General features: G+C 37.4%; 1 protein-coding gene across 4 annotated transcripts in view; it reads right to left on the reverse strand.

The window, feature by feature from the left end:
- The window catches only part of PTPRG (protein tyrosine phosphatase receptor type G), a 630,255-nt gene that overhangs the window by 477,635 nt on the left and 128,981 nt on the right, over positions 1-23,639 (reverse strand). For all 4 annotated transcript variants that reach the window (XM_036220040.1, XM_036220041.1, XM_016150164.2 and 1 more), the window contains exon 2: positions 199-303. In XM_036220040.1, coding sequence (XP_036075933.1) covers positions 199-303 — 105 coding nt within the window. The remainder of the gene's footprint in view (positions 1-198; positions 304-23,639) is intronic.

The raw sequence follows: 23,639 nt of genomic DNA on the forward strand, positions 1-23,639 counted from the left end.
AGAAAACAGTTGGGAAAGATAAATTAAGGTATTTATAACCTTGCAGCAAAACAGGATAGAATATTTCAACTTTTAAAGAACTACAAAAGGCTTGAACAAACAGAAGTCAGGCATGAAAGTGATTCAAAGTGTGCTTTTGAGTGAGTTTAATAGGACGTTACCTGGCCTGTGTGATCCTGGTCAAAACAAGTCACTTACCAGAGTAGGCCCAGTAAGAGTCCCCAGAAGCCTTGCGCCTACGGGTCTGCGCTGAGCTGCCGTGTCTGTTCTCCTGCAGGGCCCCAGCGTAGCCTTCTGTCAATGCTGGAAGACAGGGAGAACCACAATTAGACAAAGTCATCACCCTGCTAGACAAGGGAAGACATCAATGCACACAGCTGGGTAACTTCCGAGAAGTACAGACCTTGGAATAACTGAACAGAACCTCCTAGTTTTATAGAAAAACTACAGGAGACTCAATATTACCATGGATACTATTAATATTAATCACAGCTACAATAAGCCAGCCTTTACTTTGTGTCAAGAAGCACAATGCACTAAGCACTTTATATACAGTATCTTATTTAATCTGCAAAAGATTATCTGGTAATAGATACAACAGTCCCAATAATGGGACCATTCCAAAGATATGCAAGCTTAGAGAAGCTAATAATAACTTGCCCAAGGTCATACAATTAGTAGACCTGGAGTCTGCGGTTTTGGTTCCGACTACATGTATAAATCAATATCCTAGGTGCAAACAGCCTCCAGCCTTATTTGATCTTCAGAAAGCTAGGCTCATTCCATCTCTTATATCTTATAGATGGAGGAATTAGGCTCAGAGACACTAAGACACTGTTCCCCGGGTACATAAGTAAGAATGCAGCAGGTCAGAAACCTGAACATAAGCATGCCTGGTCTTCTGCATCCACACAAAGCACAATCAGAGTTCTAGGGGACTCCCCAAGGTGAGTATCTGATCTCCAGATCCTCTGGACTCCAAATAGTCACCTGTTGTACCCAAGGATACGAAATTTGAAACCCTCCAAGTCCAACATGCTCAAAAAAGAGACACCACTTAATGATGTATTTCCTAAAAACTCAAAATGAATCCAATCTTCCTACCCCATTATGGAGAGCTTCCATCTGCCAGCTAGTGTTCAAAGCCCTCCCATCCCATTCCATCATGGATGCAAATTTCTTTTGTTGTGAGCCCACACCTGAATGCACTGATGTGTAAGAAGACAAATATCACAGATGCCCAGAATTCAAAATGAAATGGAATTACACTTCAAACAATGCATCCCAGGTGTCTATGTTAACATTTAAATGCACCCAAACAAAATCAAATGTGCTTTTAAAAAGCAAAGAAAATGGTTAGGGGAACTGTATACTCAATTAAAGATTAAGATAGCACCAGAAAAACACAATACATAGTCTATGCCAAATTAGTCAAAATAATAATAATAATAATAATCTCACCATGATAACAGTAGCTTTGTTGCAATGTGACAGTCATGAAGAAAATGAGGAAACATATACTTTATGCTTACACATCAATGCAAAGACTGGTTTTAAGAGAAGTAATGCTTGAACAAAGAACAAAGATATTCCACACAGATGAACCTTTCAGAGGGAAATGCTACGCATTTTTAAACTATGATGAAGGTTTAGGTTCCTAGCATCCAATCCATTCTACACTTTTGCAGATGAACTATTCAGAGCCCCAGGAAGTTGACCATTCTAAGCTTCTAGCAATCAAAAATAAAATTTCTCATCTGCTAGGCTCCCAATCTAATTTTTTATACACTAAAGCATACCAAATAAATAACTGGGAAACTTTCATATGGGAAACTTTTTTATGTATGCGTCATAGAGCTAGTTCACTCTGAATAATTATTCCCAAATAAATCTTCCTCTTCGTATAGGGACAATGAGTAAAAGAGTGTCTTGAGAGTAATCTATGAGGCTTCCATTAAGTTTATGTGGTTGAGCCTAAATTTCCATGTCTGTAAAGTGGAAATAAAAACACCAACCCCGTAGGATAATTAAGAAGATAACACAACTGCTATGAGCAGAGTACCTAACTCAGCACAGGGCATATAGTTGCTTTTAAATTCCTGCTAATATAGAGGAAATTCTTTTCAGTCAGTGTTTTTGTAATCATCATACCCTACCCCTTTAGCCAGAAGTCATAGACTGGAGAGCCATGTTCTCTTGCCTGCATCCAGGCTCCAGGAGTGGGCCTGGTTTGGCTTAAGCAACTCAATTACTGTAAACTATGCCCCTGAGCCCAGTGATAGGTTTGAGAATGAGGACATCAGCCAATCAGAGAGATTCTTCTCCCTTCCTGAGGGTATAATGACATGAGCCTGAAGCCTCAAGGGGGTAATTGAGGGTCAAGTAGGAGATCAGTAGAGGAGCTCAAAAATGGGACTAAGACAGAGGAAGCAAAATATATAGAAGGTTGCTGCTGACAAAATTTAAAACAAAGACAAAGCCCATGTAAAACCAACACCATGAGAGCTTTATAGTTACATGAACCAATTACCTTCCAAGACATACTTTTCTGTCTCTTGTATATAAAAGATCCCCGAATGACACTAACTGTGACCTTGGTGACCTTCGAACAAGTCTCTTCAATTCCTGATCATCAAGTTCTTCATCCATAAAAGGCCACTGTCGGGCTATAGCTCTGATTCTCAACCCTGGCTACTTTAAGGAAAAGAAAAATTAAAAAACCCTGTACCCTGGACTTAACTGGCAGACTCCAGGGATTGGGATTAAAATGGTCTAGGGTAGAACCCAGATATTAATACTTACAAAAAATTTTTTTTGTTCCAGGTGATTGTCTTTTGAAGTCAAAGGTAAGAAGCACAAAACTTTCTGATGAGCTAGACCTAGGTTCTCATTCAGCTCTGACATTCCAAATTCCTATCCTCCTGCCTATAACTTGACAAGCTATGTCTTAACGCTAGTGAAGAGCTGGCTGGGCAGAAATGAGCAGCCTGCTACAGAAATCACTCCAGTGTGGTGTCAACCTCAGAATTTAGACACACAAATCTGAACTGAGCCAGAATTCTAGCCAGAAAACTGAGAAACAAATAGACCAGATATCAAAGTAAAAAAGAAATGAAGTTATCCTCAAGGATATAAATTCCTATAACTTTTTACAAAAGATGTTATCTAATATCAAAGTCTCCACTACCAGTCCCCAATCTTTTGTTCCTGAAAAGGAGGTACTTTCCATTTTCCAGTACTCTTGAGTATGCCAGGGTGGGGCAAAGCGGGACAAAGGCTGCCAGCAGCATCTGTCACTGGAGCAGCATCCATGCTGGCAGCGTCATTACCCATCCTACCGGAAAAGTAAAGCAACAGAGCTTCATCAAGTAACCACGAAAACGTCCAAGTACTTAGAAGCAGACCATAATGCCAAGTCTTCAACTAGACTCGATATAGGCCATAGGTTCTGGGGTCTTACATCTGCCAGCTCCCCAAGGCCACTGAACTATTAGTGAAAAAGCAAATCTACAGAGATATATTAAATTCAAGACACAAGGGAGATGCTTATCAGGAGGTGTTCCCCTGACACTGCAAAGGAATGAAATCCATACCCCAAAAAGCAGATACCCTCCCAGCTATCCATATGCATCATGCTGTGGTGTAAGGGGTCTGAGCTGAGCAGCAGAACTGCCTATCTAAAGGCAGCTCAACTTGGGACAAAGATAAGTGATGTGCTTTTGCTGTATACAGACTAATTGACGAGATGTAACAAAGGGGACAGGGCCATCCCAAGGAAGGTGGGTTAACCCTGTCTTCGTTTTACTCCCAAGAGTACTGAAGTACAATGTAGGTTGTACACAGCAAGGTAAGAATGGGCAGGAAAATTTGCTTCTGAAAGGCATGCTGTGTGGCCTAGGAAGAGCTCTAAGCTCCCTGGAGATGAAGAACTCTCAACCTATCACCCACGATGAAGCCTTGCATATGGTATGGGTTCAATAATTAGTGAGTGAGTGAATGAATGAATAAATACATCAACAATAGAAAGGCATTAATAACATCTGTGTGGGGGTAAGAGTATGCATATCCATGTGTGTGCATATATCTGTGTTTATATAAGTTGCAAACAAAAACATGACCTTCTCCTCTACTGTCTCACTTTCTAGGCACTGCCCATCTATCAGAAACAAGAAATGAAGCAGGAAGAAATGACTCCAAGTACCTGATAAGCAATTCTTTAAGAGAAGCAACTCGGAATGAGCAAGTTAGCAAAGGACTTTATCATTCTGGCACCAGATTTCTTTTTAACGTATAAACTATTCATTAAAGATGACTATATTTAGTTTTCCATTTTATTTCACATCATCTATGTCAGTAATGTGTGATTTATTTTTCCCTGAATAAGAACATAATCATGTACTACTGGCACTTGCATATTTGAAACAAAACAAAATCATAAGTCCCCAAGATATTTTAATCGTATGACAAGTTTTAAAAAAACTTTTAAAAATTATTACTGCAACAGCAGTCAAAAAGGCATACCCAGTATATTAAGCAACTTCGTATTTTATTGGTGAGAAGAAATTTGCAAAAAGAAACAATCTGTGGTTCTAAGTAAAGATGCAGACTCAGCACACCAAATTCAATCAATTTGAATACTCTGTGTACTCTTCTAAACTCAAACAGCCAACCAACAGCGCCATGGCAATGATATGGTAAGGCTATGAATCATGCTATTGATTTTCAATATCTTCTGTGCAGAAAATTAAATTATGCAAATGCATGCCTTTACGGATCCTTACCTTAATGTGAAATTGCATACTTGCTTATGTCAGCAACTTAATTACACAATTAAAAATGGAGCATGCTTATGAAAAATATGTAGTTTCACTGTTCAGAATAGACAATAAGTGCAAATCTGCCTATAATTATCGTGTGACTAATAAGAGGGAGGAGTTGGTATTATGCAAACATACATTCTACCAATTTCTACAGCACCAAGCCCATTATGGTTTATGGAGCTGAAGTTGTGTGTTAGCAGAAAGCTCAAAATGGTTTTTAGTGGTGTTACAATGCTTCGAAGCACTGGGACCACAGAGATGTAATCAGTATAGAAGACACAAAAGATGCCCAGTAGTGCACACTGATGCAGATTCCTCCTCAAAGAGGTCATCTCTACTGCACGTATAACCAACACACACACACATACATACACGCTAACAAACCTGGGCATGAGGAATATCAAACCTAGACAGCCTTCAAGGGACTAGATACTATAATAATAAAATGAGTTTAGAAAGGATAACTCTGGCTATTCCTATCATCCACGACAATCTGAGTCTCTCAATTTTGACAGGATGAAAGTGGAGATTTCAAAACCAATAGCATTAACTAGCCAACGATGCTTGCGTCTCACTCAGCAAGAGGAATCTAGTTGTTATGTAGAAAGTTAAATGAATGACAGGTATTTTCATCTGAGGGTTTTCATAAACTCTATCATCTCTCAGAACTTCCACAGGCACACCTCATTTCCAGTCTGAAGTGAAAAAGATAAAAATGTTTCCAGACCAAAAGGCCCAATTCTTTCCAATCCTCTCCCTGAGAGTTACCTACCACTGAAGATATCAACAAAACTGTTTCCTAGGTGCATGATTTAATTTCCCAGAGCCATTGGACATAGTTTATAACAAGAAATGCTTTCATTCTGGGAACATAAAAGCAGATAGATGTGTGTCCCAGCTACCCTAACTGTAATCTTCAGGAGGATTCTGTGTAACCCTTCCTCTTGGTTTCACAGAAATTTGGACTTTGTGGGGCAAAAAGTTCCAAGCTGTGTTAACTCTTCTGTGTTAATTTGCAGGCTGAACATTTTTCATACAATGAGATTAGCTCCTCTAAACATGTCATCAAATAACATTCTTGACATAAATGTCTTCTTAGGTTTTACTGTCAGAGAGAAGGGTCACTGAATCTACATGGGATAAATATAAAAGCAGTTATATACTGATAGCAAATATTTTTCTTCCAAAATCATCAACAAATGAACTAAAATTACAGAGTGCAACTAATGTCTTACTGTTTTCAACAAAAGTGGTACATTTACATAGGCATTTGGATATCTAATGGAAGTCTGAGGCCCCCACCGAGAAACGAAGACATGTGGTCACTAAAAGCATTTCAAAATAACCACAATCCCCCACACTATGGTTCATCTTACCATATTAAACCAACAATGTCCATTGATCCAGCTAAGTCATGATCTCTTAGGGGACAAAGTGGTCAGATGGCAAGCAGAGGCTATGCTGAGGTGAAACCAGTACGTCTATGGTGAGAACAGCCCAAAGTTCCATCAAAATGTGGTCGCACATTTTGTACTCAAAGCAAAATAGTATAGTGACACTTAGGGTATGTATTTTCACTTCTAACTGTATGTCCGATTCTAAGTCATTCCAAAGAACTTAGAAGTCTGCGAGAATTGTTCAGCTTCCATCCACAATTGAAAACATCAGAACAAAAAAATTCTGGTTTCCTAGTGCCAGAATAAACATTATTTGGGATGATGGGTGGATAGCTCTCCTATAGAGAGTACTATTGCTCTGCCAGAGTTATTGCCAAAAATAAATCCACTAAAAATAATAGGCGCCCAAGTTTTCAAAATCCAGAATGCATATTTCCAGAATGAGGAGCAGTTAAGCATGTTGTTTATAACTATTATACCTGCTCGTACAACAAACTAATTAAAGATCCCTCAAGGATGACGAAATTGCTATCAAGCATAATTTTCTCTAAATTTTAAAAAGCATTTAAGAACATTAAAACTCACACAATAGTCTAAAATGAATAAATCTTTATCTTTTTTGTGCCTACAATGGGCAAACGTATCAAATTATAGTTAACGTAATTAAATATTCCAATCAGCCTCACCTCCTTTGTGCCTGTATTTTCAATTAATTGTAGTAAAATGTACTTAGTGAGTGTCCCAAAAAGTAGAATCAAGAAGTGCATTCCTCTAGAACTACTTCATTACAAAATGGTCCCTCTAGTTGTTTGTGATACTGAGCTAACCTCAAATGCAACAGATTATATTACAAGAAATTACCTATTTTATCATATTCAAATGCACTTATTGTCTCAACTAAAAAAAAAAAATTTCATCATCTGAAATGATAAACAGACCTAGTATAGACCCACGACTTGAAGTAAAATAGATTGCTTAAACTTATAGGCAATTCAAGGGAAAAAGGAATCACACAGCAATGTAGTATCCTGGGGGTAAAAAAACACACACACACACACAAAACAGGCTTGTAAAAATGACTTAAGTCAGGGAAAGAAGCAAAATACTGAACTTCTCTTTGTTATTTTATTCTAAGATAATACTGATTCCAAAAGGAAGAATCTTTAAAAAAAAAAAAAAAAAAAACAGATGGGACTAAAAGGTACAAAAAAATTAGAGTCAAGCCTCTGCAACGAACTACATCGTAGCTTTAAAACTTCAGAAATAAAAATACACATTTCCCAACAAGTCCAAGAAAAGGTACCCTGAGTAAACAGATTTATACAGGGGTTCCTTATACATTTGTAATGAAGATCTAAAAAACACAACAGTTTACTCACTCTTCCTCAGAGGTACTCTCCTAAAAAAGAATTAGATTCTTGGTTTCAAATATTTCATAAAATCAGGTAGAAATAAATCAACCAACCCTTCCAATCCATTTTAATACTGTTTTGTTCTCAAAAAACCATGTTTCTAGATTTTATAATATTGCTGGGAAAATGAGCATTAGACACAGATAATGCTGTGGTAATGCCACTTGATACAAATCTGAACTTCCGATTTTACAGACTGCCATCTCTTTGAATCCTTAATGATCAACAGAACTGGCAAATACAGATTAGGGATTGCATACTGATTGATGGCCACCAAACTGAATACAACCATCAACCCAGATGTCTTGTTTCATCTAATGTATCTGTATGCATATGTGTGTATGTGTGTTTAACTTATTACCAACGTGGGAAAATCCAGGAAAGAGTCCTCAAATTTGTATTTTTTTTTTAATGGGACAACTACACTTCGTTCCCAAATAGCAACAATATGCCATGTGAAGAGTAACTAGCTTTTTAGAGCAGAATCATGTCCTCGCCCAGTCCCATTTGATCCTTGATATTTTCTATCTAGTCCTGCTGGCCATCTGAGTATGCCGTCCATGTCCTGGCCTAATAAGAAGTTATTCACTAACTCAATTATTGCCTATGAGGTACTATCAAAAGTACCATCAATACAACAGCTCATGTAATTCTTCCAATAATTTTACAACTTAGGTACAATTATTCAAAACTGGTATGTAACCTGTCTAAGAACACACAACCCTGAACCAGATATTACTCTCAAACCTATATGATTGACACTATATTATAACTGCTCTTCACAAAACTGAATTTCAGGAATTAGAAAAATACCTGCTCAAAAGTAAATAAACATTACACATGAAAACGTTTCTACATGGGTCTCAGCAAACTAAAAACCTAACAATTTCAAAAGAAAGTAGTTGTCTAGTCTATTCTTACCACAACTACTGGCAATTTTCTACAATAAAATCATTTTCTGATAGCAATAATAGAAAAATAGAGTTATTTTTCTAACATGCTATGCAGTATATCCAATTACAATTATACAAACGTGGGTGGTTGTCTATAAAAAAAAAAAGTCCCCTCTATTCAAGCAGAAATAAACATTAGTTACAACTTGAGTTAGAGAAACAAATAAAGTGATATATTAATAAATTCTCTTTATTTGTATTTTCTTTTGTTTAAATTTTGCGACTGCCTAATAAATTTTTATCCTTGAGAAATAAAAGATAAGCTTCATAACTTGGGCCTCTTATACTGTTGAGTCATTTATATACACATAGTCCCCATGAAATACTGAATGAAAAATACTGAATAAAATGGATCATTTTTTAAGGCAAAAAAAAAAAAACACGAAATGGAAAAAAAAAACCCTCTACTTAAATGGTATTGGACGCCCATTTCAAAATCATAGCACATCTACCAACCCTAGTAAAATGTGCCAGCACTGAGCACATTAATCACATTTCCAGAACTTGGATGTAGTGAGCTATGTGGTGACAACAATATTCACCAAGATAAACCCCAAACCATAGGAGATGGTAGAAAACACATTATAGGCACAAGTCCTAAGCACTGCGGGTTTGGAGATCAGATGCCCAGGGCATTCCAACCATGACACACACACCTTTGCTCAAAATAACAAGCACTAGTGGCTTAGTAAACCCAGAAACCTGTCTCTTCTAGGATCACTGTGAAAGACGACATGAGCGAAGCCATATTTAAACAGAGCTGGAGGAGCCATTTCAAAGGAACTGCAGTGCATGACTTGTTTTCTTTATCTCAACTGGACCAGACCACCAACACTCTAAGAAATTAGTAAGAACAAGAATATACTGCATGGACTGATAAAATTAGACTTTGCTGATGACTGAATCACTAACCAATTGACAAAGTACAAACCCAGCGTTTCGAATCTCAAGCCAATCTATAAAGTACAGTTCTAACCTTACCTCATCTAGCCCTAATGAACTCCTCTTTAATACAACTTACCTTATCTTTCTCCCCTTCTCACATAAAAACCCAAGTCTCTCTCCTGTTTGGGATGAGGGTGGGTTCTTGGGCTTCTGCCTGATTCTGCACTTCCTGAATTGCAAGCATCTTGATCTCAAACAGACATTTTTGTTCAATTACTGCCTAGATTTTTTGGTTGATACCACTTAAATTCCAGCCAGTCAGTGATCTATGGATGTCTATTTATTCCCCAGAGCTCTGGCCAGCAAATTATCTACTTCACCTCCACATTTGCTATTTATTTAAGTAGATCCTAACTCTTCATGCCCTCCAAAAAATAAAAGTTTCTAGGAAGTTTGGTAAGATGTAGGCAACTATTCACAGTCTCTCCAAGGCAGGTCACTTAAACACCAAGGAATTCAACAGTACATACCCCACACTGCTCGGGCCCTCTCACAGATTTAGCCCACTGAGGTAGAGGGGAGGGCAGTCAATAAATACCTAAATTATAATTTGTATTTATGGTGAAATAAACCTGAGAATAAATAAAACAAACTTGATAGAACCATAGAAAACACAAGTAGGTTGGAAATGGAAAGAGTAGTTAGGGAAAGAGTGATCGTTTTATTTGAAGACTTCAGGAGGAAGTAAGGATAGGGTTCAAAATGAAAGAATAGCACATATGAGGATTTCAAGGCAGGAAAGAGTGTGGCAGAAGGGAGCCAACCTGGCAAAGCTTGATGAGCTGGTTGGGGGAGAAGAAGAAGGGTGAGTGAGGAGGAGTAAGAGCAGGATCCTGCAGGACTTTAAAGGCTCTAAAACAAGCTTGGGAAGGCAATAAAGGTCTCCAAGAGGACAGTCAATATGTTTGATTTACGCTTTCCTTTAAAATAGCTTTATTGAGATTTAATGGTTTTTAGTATGTTTACAGAGTTGTGAAACCATCACCACAACCTAATTTTAGAACATTTTTATCAAAATATTCTTTGAAAAGAAGACTGTGATGTGGGGAACAAACTGGAGAGAGGCAGGCAGTAACAGAAAACAGTGGCTCATTACCTTAGCCCCAAGATGAATCAAGATAAATTATTCATTATGTAACTTGCACCTGTGTGCAGGGTACCACCGCTCCTGGAGGCAAAATTTTGGAGAGCAAACTAATAGTCTCCCAATATTTACATTCACCTGACCAAATGCCTACATTTTTAGTTTTTATTTTGCTATTATTTCCCACAATTTCCCCCTTGCTTTTTCACCTGGATTAGGATTGCACTAGTTAGATCACGCAATTAATTGCTTATACCTGTCAATAAAAAAAATAACAGTTAATTTGCAAACAAAAGGAGGAAAAGATAAAAGACAAAAATATTTATTATCACTATATTTTCTTGTAGAGCTATATAGAGCATAAAACTAAAACCTCAATATCATATAAGAAAAACAATTACCTGCTTGTATGATACCTGTAGAGGAACAGAGCACCCTACTATGAATGTTGGAAAAAGGTTAGGTGGGTGACCTTTTTTAAAAAAAATAATAATAATTTTAGCATTGTTTAAACATGAACATGTACATAGCCTTAACCCAACTTGGCTTCTCTCTGCCTCCCTAAAAAATTCTTCAAAAAAAACAAAACAAAAAACAAAAAAATACCTCTCTCTTCCACAAATACGTGGTATGAGCAACTGGAACAGTAAGCAGCCTAAGTAAAGGATAATTAATAAATTAAACCTATGGTAATTTATCTCTTCATGATGACAATGATTTTTGTCTTTAACAACTGTTCAGGACTATCCATAATCATGAAAATATATTCAGGGACAAATATTCTTTGGGGATGGTGGGGAGATAAATTGCTAAAAACACCTCTCTCCGTATTTCCAAATCCATAGGACCATTTCTCCCTCCAGAAACACTGAGAAACAGGCCTCCCATAGGCTTTGTTTGATTCAATCAATGTAGACCAGTCCCTGGAATTTAAAAGGAAGAAAAAAAAAACACACAAGGAATTGGGCAGTGTTGCCCAGGCAACCACCTTCCTGTTGCTGGTCAGAATACCCCAGGGCTACAAGTTCAAGTTCATTTTTGTTATCTCCATTTTCATTAGGCATTAGTTTCCCTTCCTTTCCAGAAAGAACGAGGTTTGCTTTGTTCTCTTCAATTGCAGAAAGAAATCATCAAAAGAAATATCTTGCATTCTGCTTTGCCTGAAAATGAATTATTAACTTAAAATAACTCAATGGGTGTCAACAAAAATAACTTAAAAGGGCTATTACAACCTTAGATGAAATGATTTAATTAAAAATTCTAACCACATAAAAATTTTCACCAGATCACATCAAGATGGCTAAAGCATTTATCTCCAAGTATGCTTTAACTAGCTCTAAAAGTAGTTTCCTAACCTAATGATATGAGGGGGAAAATTCTTTTTCCTTTTTTGGAAAAACACCTATGTAACCAAAAGTCCTTTTCTGATGAAGAAATGGCAACTATTAAAAATGCAAAGCTTGCTTCTTTTTTTCTTTTTTGGTTGTGCTTTTTCTAAACCTTCTCTGACTCTGACCAATTACACCACAAAACCCATTTGAAGAATCAAATGGAAAAGCAGTTTTATGACTTTAGAAAGCTCAAATCCAAAATTGAAACTTTCAGATCAATATTCTTTTTCCCCCCTTCTCACTGTTTGTCTACAAGAAGCTGAATAAAATCAATTGCAAGGAGACCTTTCAACACTGAATTTAAATCCTTTTATAATTCTGCAATACAGTCAAACTGGGAATGGAAGGAGGAATGAAAAAAGTTTCCTTTATTTATTTTTATAAATATAATGATGCTGAAAGGAAATTTTTTATCTTTACAAACCTCCCTATCAGGTGAAATTGAACGAAACAAGTTGTTTCTTTGATTTTTGGACAGATGAGAAAGATGTTAACATATGCATGAAATACTCTGGAACGAATTGGTACAACACATGGACCAAAGCTACCGGACAGATTACACAAATCTTGAGTGAATTTTGAAAAATAAACACTCCTTAAAATATTACTTACAAAGGTTTTTAAACACATTTGCTCTTAAATATCAACTCTGCATAATCGCTGAGGATTAAGTAAAGGTAAGAATGGATGGTATTAAAAGATGTGGAAACCTCAGGGTGTTTCTTTTGTGCCAGTCGATGTTCAGGCTAATCCATTTTTGATATTTAACACAATGGAACCAAAAAGGCTGCAGGTTTCAGGTGTTTCAGAAATCATACATGGTATTTGAAGTTTATGCAGGAACCAATGTTTCCGAAAAAGAAAAAGCATTTTGTGAAATGCATTCAGAACCTTCACTCTGCAGTGGAACAGATACAGATGCTATCACCAGAGGGTTCTTATTAAGATAATGTTACTCAAAGTGGAGACATGCTCCAACCCAGGACACAACAGTAGATGAAATGAAGAAATAGGGCTAAAGATACTGTGGCAGAAACAAAGATTTTTAAATTTGTTTCAGTAAGAAGTAAGAATTGTTTTTAACCTCTAGCTCAATGTCAGAGAAATCAATTCATTCCTAAAATTCGTCCTGCCCTGTTTTACTTTCTAAAATTAACAAAGATAATTAACAAAGATGCTGAGGATAGCTAACATTTCTTTAGCACTTACTATGTACAGTGAGACACTGCACACAGCTCTTCAGCTGGATTATCTCATTTAAGCCTCACCAGAACCATAGGGGTAAGTAAATCCTCTCAGTATTCCCATTTCCCGAGGCACAGAATGGTTAATTAAGCACCTTGTCAAAGTCACATTATATTGTACAGGACAGAAAAGAGAATTCAAACTGAAACACCCTTAAAGAGATAGAGGAAGGGAAATGAAGCTCCACTGAGACTTCTCTAGAAATTGTGAGGGCCTGCAATATAGAAATGGATGATGCATATTTAGGTTCTTTTAAAAATATATATAAAGATCCGAATATAAAATGTTATGACGGAATATAATTGCACTGATCCAACGTGACCTTTGAACCAGGATGCTCCTGGACAATTCTAATTTTACATATTTTGTCTCAAGGCCCAGTCCTGTGTCACAGAAGAAACACGGCATGTTTTTGATTGTCATTTTAAGAGGTTTCACACTGAAAGAATTCCCACCGCAAAAACTCTCTGGTTATGACTAAAAATACAATAATAAACGTGATAATTCCTGAAAATTATTACAAGGCTTGCAAAGAGAATTCTAACACTATAGCCTACACAGGAAGGTATTATGCCAACACCAACTAACTGCCAAGAAAACAATTTGCTTTCTCTAAAACAGAAAAAAAAAGACTGTTCTACGCAGACATATGTTCACATTTGAGTTGAAAATTGGGGATCAGAAGAAGTCTTTGGAGCTGCACTGTCGGGCACTGTCGTCTCCAGCCACCGGGGGCTCCCCTGAACTGAGATGTGCTATGAGCGTAAAATACACACAGGATTTCAAATACTTAGCAAGAAAAATGACTGTAGAATAGCTCATTAACATTTTTCGTTTTGCCTACATGTTAAACTATTTAGGCTATATTGGATAAAATAAAAAAATAAGTCTCTATTTAAAATGTCTGAAACACGTTACAAAGCACTACGGAAGTCGGCTTCTTTGCCCCTTTCGTGGCATACTTCCTAATAATGCTTCTGCCCCAAGTACAAAACATTAGCCACAACACTTCAGTGAAACCCTCCCTCTTCTTTCTATCTACTCCATTCCCACAAATTAGGGGAACTCAACTCTTTTTTGTTTTCCCTCTTCTATTCACGAGACAGCTAACTCTGTGGGGAAGGAAAGGGTATTTTTATAGAGGCATATGGTCCACTGGCCTCTTCACTGCGTTAGCCATGGAAATGTAAGGCTCATAAATCAACAGGAGGCCTAATGGCTTGGCACTGAGGAATACAGCAACAACATCACAGGGTCTGGCATACAGGCCATTCTATTTTTCAGAGGGGACCAAGTTAAGGGGACATACAACATGTACAGAGAACAGCTTCATTTTAGAAAATGCTATTTCTGGAAAATGGAACCAAATGAATCACTATGTTCAACCTGGAAACATAATCTCCCTTCTCACAATGGCCATGAACTTTAGGACCTTTCCCAAATTTTATATCCAAAGGCAAACTTTCTAAGAAGTCTCGCCATTCCTGGGAGTGCCCAATTCCACACCCAATTACTCACCTTAGTGTTGGTCCTCTGAATTCCTGCCCACCTCCCTGAAAGAGAACAGGACATGCTTTGGGGCACAAGGCCCAAATGCACAAATCACTGGCTTACAGTACTGGTGCAGGAATATACCCCTAAGATCATGATTTTTTGGTCTACACAGAGGCTCAAGAATGAATTTTTTAACAAACTCCTTCTGGGATCAGGTGCAGGTGGTCAAGAGACCACATTCTAAGCAACACTAATTTGCTCGAATCATCAACAGTGTAAATCCACTGCTAAATGGAAGTCAAGTAAACTGAAACTCTTTTATAAAGTAAGTTTAGAAAAATATTTTTAATTAAGCTCTCTAAATTGATGTGTTCGCAGAAAGCCTGGAGATAAAAAGTGTGTTTTGCATTTCTTTCTGCTCTGGGTTTTGAAGGTCACAGGACTCACAACAGATGTGGCCTGGTTTGAACCATAACTGTCTGCATGGCTAATAACAGTTAGTGTAAAAGTACAACAGCTGAGGCACTGTGGCTGCAACAGTTGGTGGGCTATGCCCCAGCAGGACCAGCCCCCGGCTCTTGCCAAAACAGAAGGTATTCCCTGCAGGCCAGCTGCCCAGGGGTGAGACCAGCAACTTGCATGCTCTGCGGTGGTCACAAACCCCATTCCATCAAAGAATCACTGCAGAGTGAGAACAGTCATCTAAACATATTTAAAAAGCATGATAGGATGCACCATCATCTTCCTAGCACAAATGAAATAATGAGCCATTAAGCAGATCAATGATCAAATTATCACACATCTAGGCATATCCACAACAAACTCCTTTTTTATTAGCATTTATTGCTTTTTCAGATTATAGAAATAAATATTCGCTGTAGAAGCATAATAGGTGGAGTACATTAATGAGCACAGTACATCAGACAAGAGAGTACATAACCATAATCTCTGTTAAAATTTGGGTGTATTTCCCTCCTCTGGTTCCAATAATCAATAGGGTCATTTTTTAATGCATGGTAAATCTTTCAAAAATGAGCCTTTAAACCTTATTAACTCCCAAACTGGAAGAATGTATAAAACTAAAGCTCATTTCCATAAAAATTATAAGTACCATCACGAACAGACCATGTGACTTTGCCCAACCCAACTGTTTTGTCTATAAAAGCAGGGGACTGGGGAAATGACTGCTGTGGTCATTTCAAGTTCTGACATTATCTAAAGTGAATAACTTCACATCTGTTGAATAATCTAAATCGACCAAACACGGCAAACTGGTGGCCCACTACATGGAGCCCATAAACATAGAGTGTCATGTCAATCACTTGTCAAATTTTTAAAAATGCGGAAAGGCCAGGTGACACTCCAAACATTAGCATTCTCTTTCGAAATTTTTAACATCAAGCCATACCGAACCACATGGCAATAATTGGCTCGAGCTGCACAGTTGTGGGTCATCTTCACTCAGTATAAACTTTACCACTATCCCCACCCCTACCAATCTGACCCCTGCTAAAATGCCAGGTTTTAGTTGCCAGTTGTCCCTGCTCCTATCCTTAATTTTGTAAGATGATTCAGTATAGTGTGCCTCCCTGGTCCCTTTAAACAAGCGCATCTGCAAATCCTGTAGAGAACATCTAGCATGTAAAATTACAAGAGATTTTATATGTGTGTGTATGTATGTTATATATACAAACACATACATCTTAGAGATAATCTTAATTGAAAACTATGTGCTAGTCACCATTTTAATCCTTCAGTTTAATCTTTTAATTCCCAATGTCCCTACAAAGTAAGCACCATTATTCATCTCATTTTAGGTGATGAAAATAGAGGTTTAAAGGTTAAATGATTTGCTCAAGGTCACATAGGTAGGATGTGGCAGGGTTATATCCAAGCCCAGACCAGTAAACTAAGTTTTCGGGACTTATATCTCAGGGCTCTGTATATAATTCAGTCTTCTCCAATCATCCATCCTTCTTGGCCAGCATGGTTAAGTAAATATGAGAGATTTAAATGCACTCTAAAAGGATGAAAAAAACAAGTGAGCATGGTGATGTGACAGAAAGGGCAAATGTCAACAGATAAGGAGCAAAACAGTGAAAATATCACAAATAGTTCAACTGCAAGCTCGTAAACCGATTCACCTTGGAGACAGGTAGATCAGTTATCAACACCGGCCAGAAGCAAAATCGTATGGTAGATGAAACTCGGGCATTGTCACTTTCCATGAAGCTTCAAAAACTGCTGATGAGAAAAATTATCCACAACACGGAAATAAGGTAAAGAGAATGTAGCATGTCCTTTCAATGTCACATTGGGATCAAATTTAAGAAACTCCAAAATTACTTAATTACCTGGGAGACTGTACTATTGTTTGACTTGCTATTCACTATGATTAAAGGCCAGACTTGGTGAAGTTACACATTAACCTGTAGATTTATATCCGGTTTCAAAGAAGAAAAATAGGTTACGGTGTTATAACTCTGTAGGATATTAACCAGTGTTGGATTTGACCTAGCAGTTATATTCTGGCATTCCTTATTCTAAATGCCCTTCCAAGCAGCTTACTGTATTATTGTTTGCTTCATTAATGATTTGAATTTGGTATGTATTAAATCTGTTTGTGTAAGAGTCATAAAAGTTTGGGAAAATTATAATCTGACTACAATAACTTAAGCCACTCTCTTGAACAATTTTAAACCTATCCCTCTCCTCTCTTCCATTTTCAAACTACTGCATTCAGAAACATGTCACAGAAAATCAAAATTAAATTCTATAGTTCAAGCTTAATAATAACAATGTAATGCATCACAAACTCACAGAATAATGTAATATAGAAGATTTCTGTGGACGTAAATATACAATAACAACAACCCTTAATGCTGAAATTTCAGGCATCTAAATAGGTAATTTAGGAGGCAGGCACTGGAGAAGATATAATTCAACCACGAAGGTTTAATGAATTATAAAATGGTCAGGTAGGCATCTTATAAGTCCTATGTAGGAAAGGATCTTCATTACAATTATGTTGTTTTTTTCCACTTAACAACAGTGTATTTCCATTATAAAAATCCTTAATATAGTGAGATTTGATAATACACTCCTCAAACATTATTTATCCAGTTTCCTCTAGATATACTCTTCACAACCAAATCCTGTATGTTTTCAACCATTAACCCATGCACATCTCTATCCATGGCGAGAAAAAAGTCCCACCAAGTCATAAATCAATAGATCCTTTCACTTGAAAGGGACAGTAAACTGTAGACAGCAGGATATCCAGAGACCCAAGAGACAATGCTGCTACACATCAACCACAGCAATGAAACTCATTGTAAGTCTGGAGATAAGAACTGCAGTTCCTCTCAGATTTATGTTGCAAGGTCATAGAGCACAATTATTCATTGGAAATATTTAAACTAGAGAGGTTAGATTAACTGTGTGGAGAAGGTCTGTCCTCCGATACCCATCCCAGCCACAGTCATAAACTTCTGGCTCTTCTCCAGCTAAACCTCAATAGTGCTTTCCTTACTGATATCCAGTAAGGAAAATACCTAGCATGTTGCCACCATGTGCCTATCCTAAACCTAAGGCAGGTCACACTCAAATTTGACAGCACTCCCATGTTGAGCCAGGCTTTGTCCTCTCAATCCTGCTCAAAATTGGATTCCAGAAAAAAAATATAATAAAATGGACTATAAGTAGACATAACCAATCCATTGGCGTTGATCTTCAGGATAAAATGTGTCACATTAAAGTGAAGACTTCTCAAGAGGCACTGAGGTCATTTGTACTGAACACAGGGATCATTCCAAGTAATGAAAATAATAAACAAACAAACAAACAAACAAATGGGAGAAAATCAAATCTTCAAAAGAGAATACCATCAAAAGGGAAGAATGGAGTGTGAGGAATCCCTCTAGCCAAATTTTAAGACTTGTTATAAAGCTACCTACAGTAATCAGGTTTTAGCAGACATATAGAAACACTGATCAGTGGAACAGAATAGAGAATCCAAAAAGAATACAGCCAACTCTTTTTTGACAACTGATTTTTGACAAAGGTGTAAAAGCAATTCAATGGAAGAAGGATAGTCTTTTCAAAATATAGTGATCTATGCAGCAATTGTATTATTCACAGGCAAAAAATAAAATAAAATAAAGAATCTTGACCTAAGCCTCATACCATATATAAATATTAACTCAAAATAGATCATAAATTCAAATGTAAAATGTAAAGCTATAAAACTTTTCGAGGATAAGAGAAAATCTTCTGGACCTGGTGAAGAGCTCTTAGATACAACATCAAAAGCACGATCCAGAGGAGAAGAAAAGAATAAATTAGACATCATCAAAATTAAGAGCTTTTGCTCTGTAAAGGGTTTTGTTGAGAGGATGAGGGGAAGGTTACAGAATGAGAAAACATATTTGCAAAGCACATATCTGACAGGGACTGCTATCTAGATTGCACAAAGAACTTTTAAAACTCAGCAGTAAAAACACAAACAATCCAGCTAGAAAGTGAATAAGGAACAAGAATAGACATTCTGCCAGAGAGGATAGCAAATGAGCACATGAAAGAATATTCAACATCATTAGCCATTAGGGAAATGCAAATTGTAACAACAATGAGATATCACTGCGCACCTATAAGAATAGCTAAAATAAAAAACAGTGACAACATCAAAAGCTGGTGGGGATGTAGAAAAGCTCGATCTCTCGTGCACTGTGGGTGGGAAAGCAGAATGGTACAGGAATTCTGGAAAATAGTTTGGCTGTTACTTAAGGAAAACGAAATGTACATTTACCACAGCAATTGTACTCCTAGGTATTTATCCCAGAAAAGTAAAAATTAATGCTCACATGAAAACCTATATACAGTTGTTAATAAATGACTTTATTTTGAAGCAACCAGGAACAAAAAACAAAACCTCCCTCAATAGGTGAACGGTTAAACAAACCATGCCATGGAATACTACTCTCCAGTAAGGCTGAGTGAATTACTGGTGCACACAGTAACACGGACGGAGATCATGGTCATTATGCTGAGTGAAAAAAGCCAATCTCAAAGAGTCATGAACTGTAAGGTCCCATGTTATATAACATTCTTAAAATGACAAAATTATACAGTCATTACACAGATTAGTAGGTGCCAAGAATTGAGGATGGCTGCAAGGGGGGAATGCATAGTTGTAAAGGGGTAGAATGAGGAAAATCTTTATGGTGATAAAATCATTTTGCATCTTGATTTCCATAATGGTTACACTGATCTCCACAAGTGATTAAATGGCACAGGATTATACACACATACTATACCAATGCCGAACTCCTGGTTTTGATACTGTACTATAATTCTGTAAGATGAAACCAGTGGAGGAAACTGGCTAAAGGGTATATGGGAACTCTACTATTTTTTGCACCTTTCCGTGAGTCTACAATTATTTCAAAATTAAAACCTTTTTTTAAAAAAATACCTTGACACTCTAATAATAGCCAAGATAACCGAGATTTTTCTTTCCAGGCAACTTATCTTGATACTTGCACCTGGAAATAAGGAAATCATACTGGGGGGAAAAAAAATGTATGTTTAAAGACAATAAGACCGTTAAGAGTTTTCCCTTTTCCTGTTCTCCCCAATATTTATACACATATCCCATTTCCAATAGTAATATGGGGAAGGGGAGCAGGGGGACAGAGGGGGTGAAACTTAGAAACTTCTTGCAATGATATCCCACAGATAACCTGACCATGATAATTAATGATGTAGTATTAAGGGGAAAAAGTAGAAAAGCCACCATTAAATTTGTAATTTTCTGTCGATCGTCTGATAACATACTGGGAAATAAAACAAGAGTATGTTAACACACATTCCCAGGCCTTTAAACAATGTACCAATTAAGGAATGAATTATATAATTTCTAAAACAAAGACATCTCCTGAAAAGAAAGGAGAGAAGAAATAAGCATAGTCCTAAATATTTGGCCCAGGTTGAATACTAAATATCTCTAACTCAGGAACAAGTTATAAAACCAACTCCTTAAAATACTGATCCACATTTGTCTACCTCTACAAACTCACTCCCCAAACAATCCTTTAAGTTCAACTTCTATCTCTCGAATCATTCAAATTAAAACAATATTACCATTATAACTCCAAAACGTGGGCTGGCACCTTTATACAGTTCTTAAGAACAGAAAATGAAATGTTTATTCCTATACTCATGATTAAATAACTATTAATAAGTACCTGTCTGCCAGACATAGTGAATCTTTAAAAAGAAGCAATCTGTTTTAAGTTTAAATTTTTAACAGAAATAAACAGGCATTTAAAAAAAAATCACCATTATTAATTCCCCAGTGATACTAACAATTTCATGTTAAGTTGTAATGATGAAATTAAGAGAAAATACAGCTATAAATTTGATAGTGACTTTCATATTCCCAATAGCTGCTTAGAATTTGAAACTTGCAGGGGAGATTTCTGTATAAGCAGATCTCCAAAAGCCCAGCTCAAGTTCCAGCAAGTGGGTGGATGCTCATCCTGTATCTGTTCCCCACCCTTACTGGCTCTGCTTCTTCCTCCAGATCAGAACCCACACTCACTCCTGATTCACCCTTCAACAGTCGACTATGAGCCTCAAACCAGCTACCTCAATTCACAGCACCAGCTAGGTGGTCCAAATTGCTCTGGTCCCCTATCTGCTGGTCTGCATGTGACACACTTTATGCAGCTCCACTTTGCCACCTTAAGGAGAATCAACAAAGACAAATCTTACACACGGATGGCAGAGCAGAAAATTGGAAACAACTTGGGGTCCCAATGAAGTTGGTTGGCCATGGTTCACTCGAAAATCCACTACCTCTGGATCTCTAGTACAGAGGATGACATTCTTTTTCCTCATTGCTCAGAGTTGGATCTCTTCCCCGGCAGCTAAGAGCAGCCTAAGTGGCACATGGGTCTTGCTTATATGACAGCCTTACCCAGGGAATGGCACCTATGATTTTTACGAGAATCAAGTCCTCCAGGCATTTCTTGACCTAGGAAAATATACAGGCCATAATGTTAAACGTCAGAAAAAGAGTAAAAAAAATCTGTCCTAAAATATAATGCTTCTCTTCTTTACTTTTAATAATTGCCATACTATTCCATCACATAGATAGTCCAGCCCTTCTGTCAGCTGATACAGGGACTTCATGTGAGTTAGAAAGGGTACCTCTTTCTCTGGACACCTCTCAACTATCTGCCAGGATAAAAGGCCCAATAACTTTACTCATCAATTACACAGTGCTTCTTTAATGAATGGTGTGTCCTTAAGTTTGCAGACATCTCTACAGCTGGAGATAGTTCTAACCCAAACTTCTAGGAAGCTACTGTATCTTTAAATTCACCAAATCTAAAATGGTTAGCAGTCTAATCAAATCTGATGACATTCTACTACCTAAAGCATTAAAACAATTCAGTCTGATTCTAATGTAGGCATCCAGCTGGAACAGTAACCAACGCTCCAATAGTCCCAGATAGCGGCCAGTAACCAGGAAAAGAGATGTACAGTTATTCCAGTGAGGAAAGAAACAAGACCAGAGGGTAAAATTTGGTGCAAATTTATTATGCTTGACTGAATTTATAATGTAGTTGAAAGGCAAGAAGCTAAATAATCCTGTAAGACATCACTAGAGATGTCTGATTAAATGTCTAGCAAATAGAATAGACAATAATTAAAATTACAAGGAAAAAGAGAGGACTTAGAGAGATTAGAGGTAAAATACTTAAATAATCAAGGCCAACACAGCAGAAACAAGAGACAAATATAATTGGGTAAGGTACAGTGGCCAATGTTTTGCAATAGGATATTTCAAAAGCCTCTAATTGCATTTTCCAATAACTGGGACTAATTCACAAAAAGAGACCAGTTTTAGAAATCTAGCTACATCAAATGTACAAATTTCACCTCTATCATTGTTTTAATTCACTCGGCAAGTGGTTACTTCATGCCTACCATGAGCTCTGGATACAGTAGTGAAAGAAACGCACAAAAGTATCTACCATCCAAACCTCAACCTTAATGTCAGAACTCGGGATGGTAGCAACCCTTAAAGTGGGAAAAAATGACTAGAAGGGGACACGAGGGGGCCTTCTGAAGTGCTAGTGACATTCTGTTTCTTTACCTGGAGGCTCTCTATAACAGGGTATTGAGATGTGATCATTCATCCAGCTTGTCCACTATAACGTGTGCATTTTCCATATACAAGTTACCATTAAGTAAAAATAAACAAAAAAAAAAAAACCCTCTGCCATCATGGTGCTTATTCTCTAAGAGGGGTAGCAGTGGGGAGGAGAGATAATAAACAAGATAAATTGAAGTAAAATATATAAACGTTAAATGGTGCTCAGGAGAAAAAATAAATCAAGGACAGGAGATAAAACAAGTCAGCCATGGGCTATAATCTGAGACAAAGTGGCCAGAAGGCCTTACAAAATTGTGACGTCGGAGCAGAGACCCAGAGAAGAACAAGATATAGAGGTATCTGGGAAGAAATACCCGAGGCGAAGGGAAAACCATTTACAAAAACGCTGAGGAGGGAGGTGCCTGGGGAAAGGTGTGGGGAACAGCGGGAAGGCCAGTGTAGCTGCAGCAGAATGAGCAAAGGGTAGAAGCAGAAGAGGTCAATGCGGGGATAGGGACCAGGGACAGGTGCTGGGTGCTCCTGGTAAGAACTCTCGCTTGAGAAGAGGGGTTCCATCATGGTGGCAAAATCTGAGTTCACGTTTTAACAACACTCAGTTTGCTACTGATTCCAGATACACAGAAATCCTTTTCTTTTTTCTCCAGTAATGCAGATCAACTTCATAGCGATAGCACAGTGCACGTGAGAGCGCTTATGAAAAACAGAGGCTCCCT

This window comes from Rousettus aegyptiacus, unplaced genomic scaffold, assembly GCF_014176215.1.
Source record: "Rousettus aegyptiacus isolate mRouAeg1 unplaced genomic scaffold, mRouAeg1.p scaffold_m13_p_4, whole genome shotgun sequence".
NCBI classification, from domain to species: domain Eukaryota; kingdom Metazoa; phylum Chordata; class Mammalia; order Chiroptera; family Pteropodidae; genus Rousettus; species Rousettus aegyptiacus.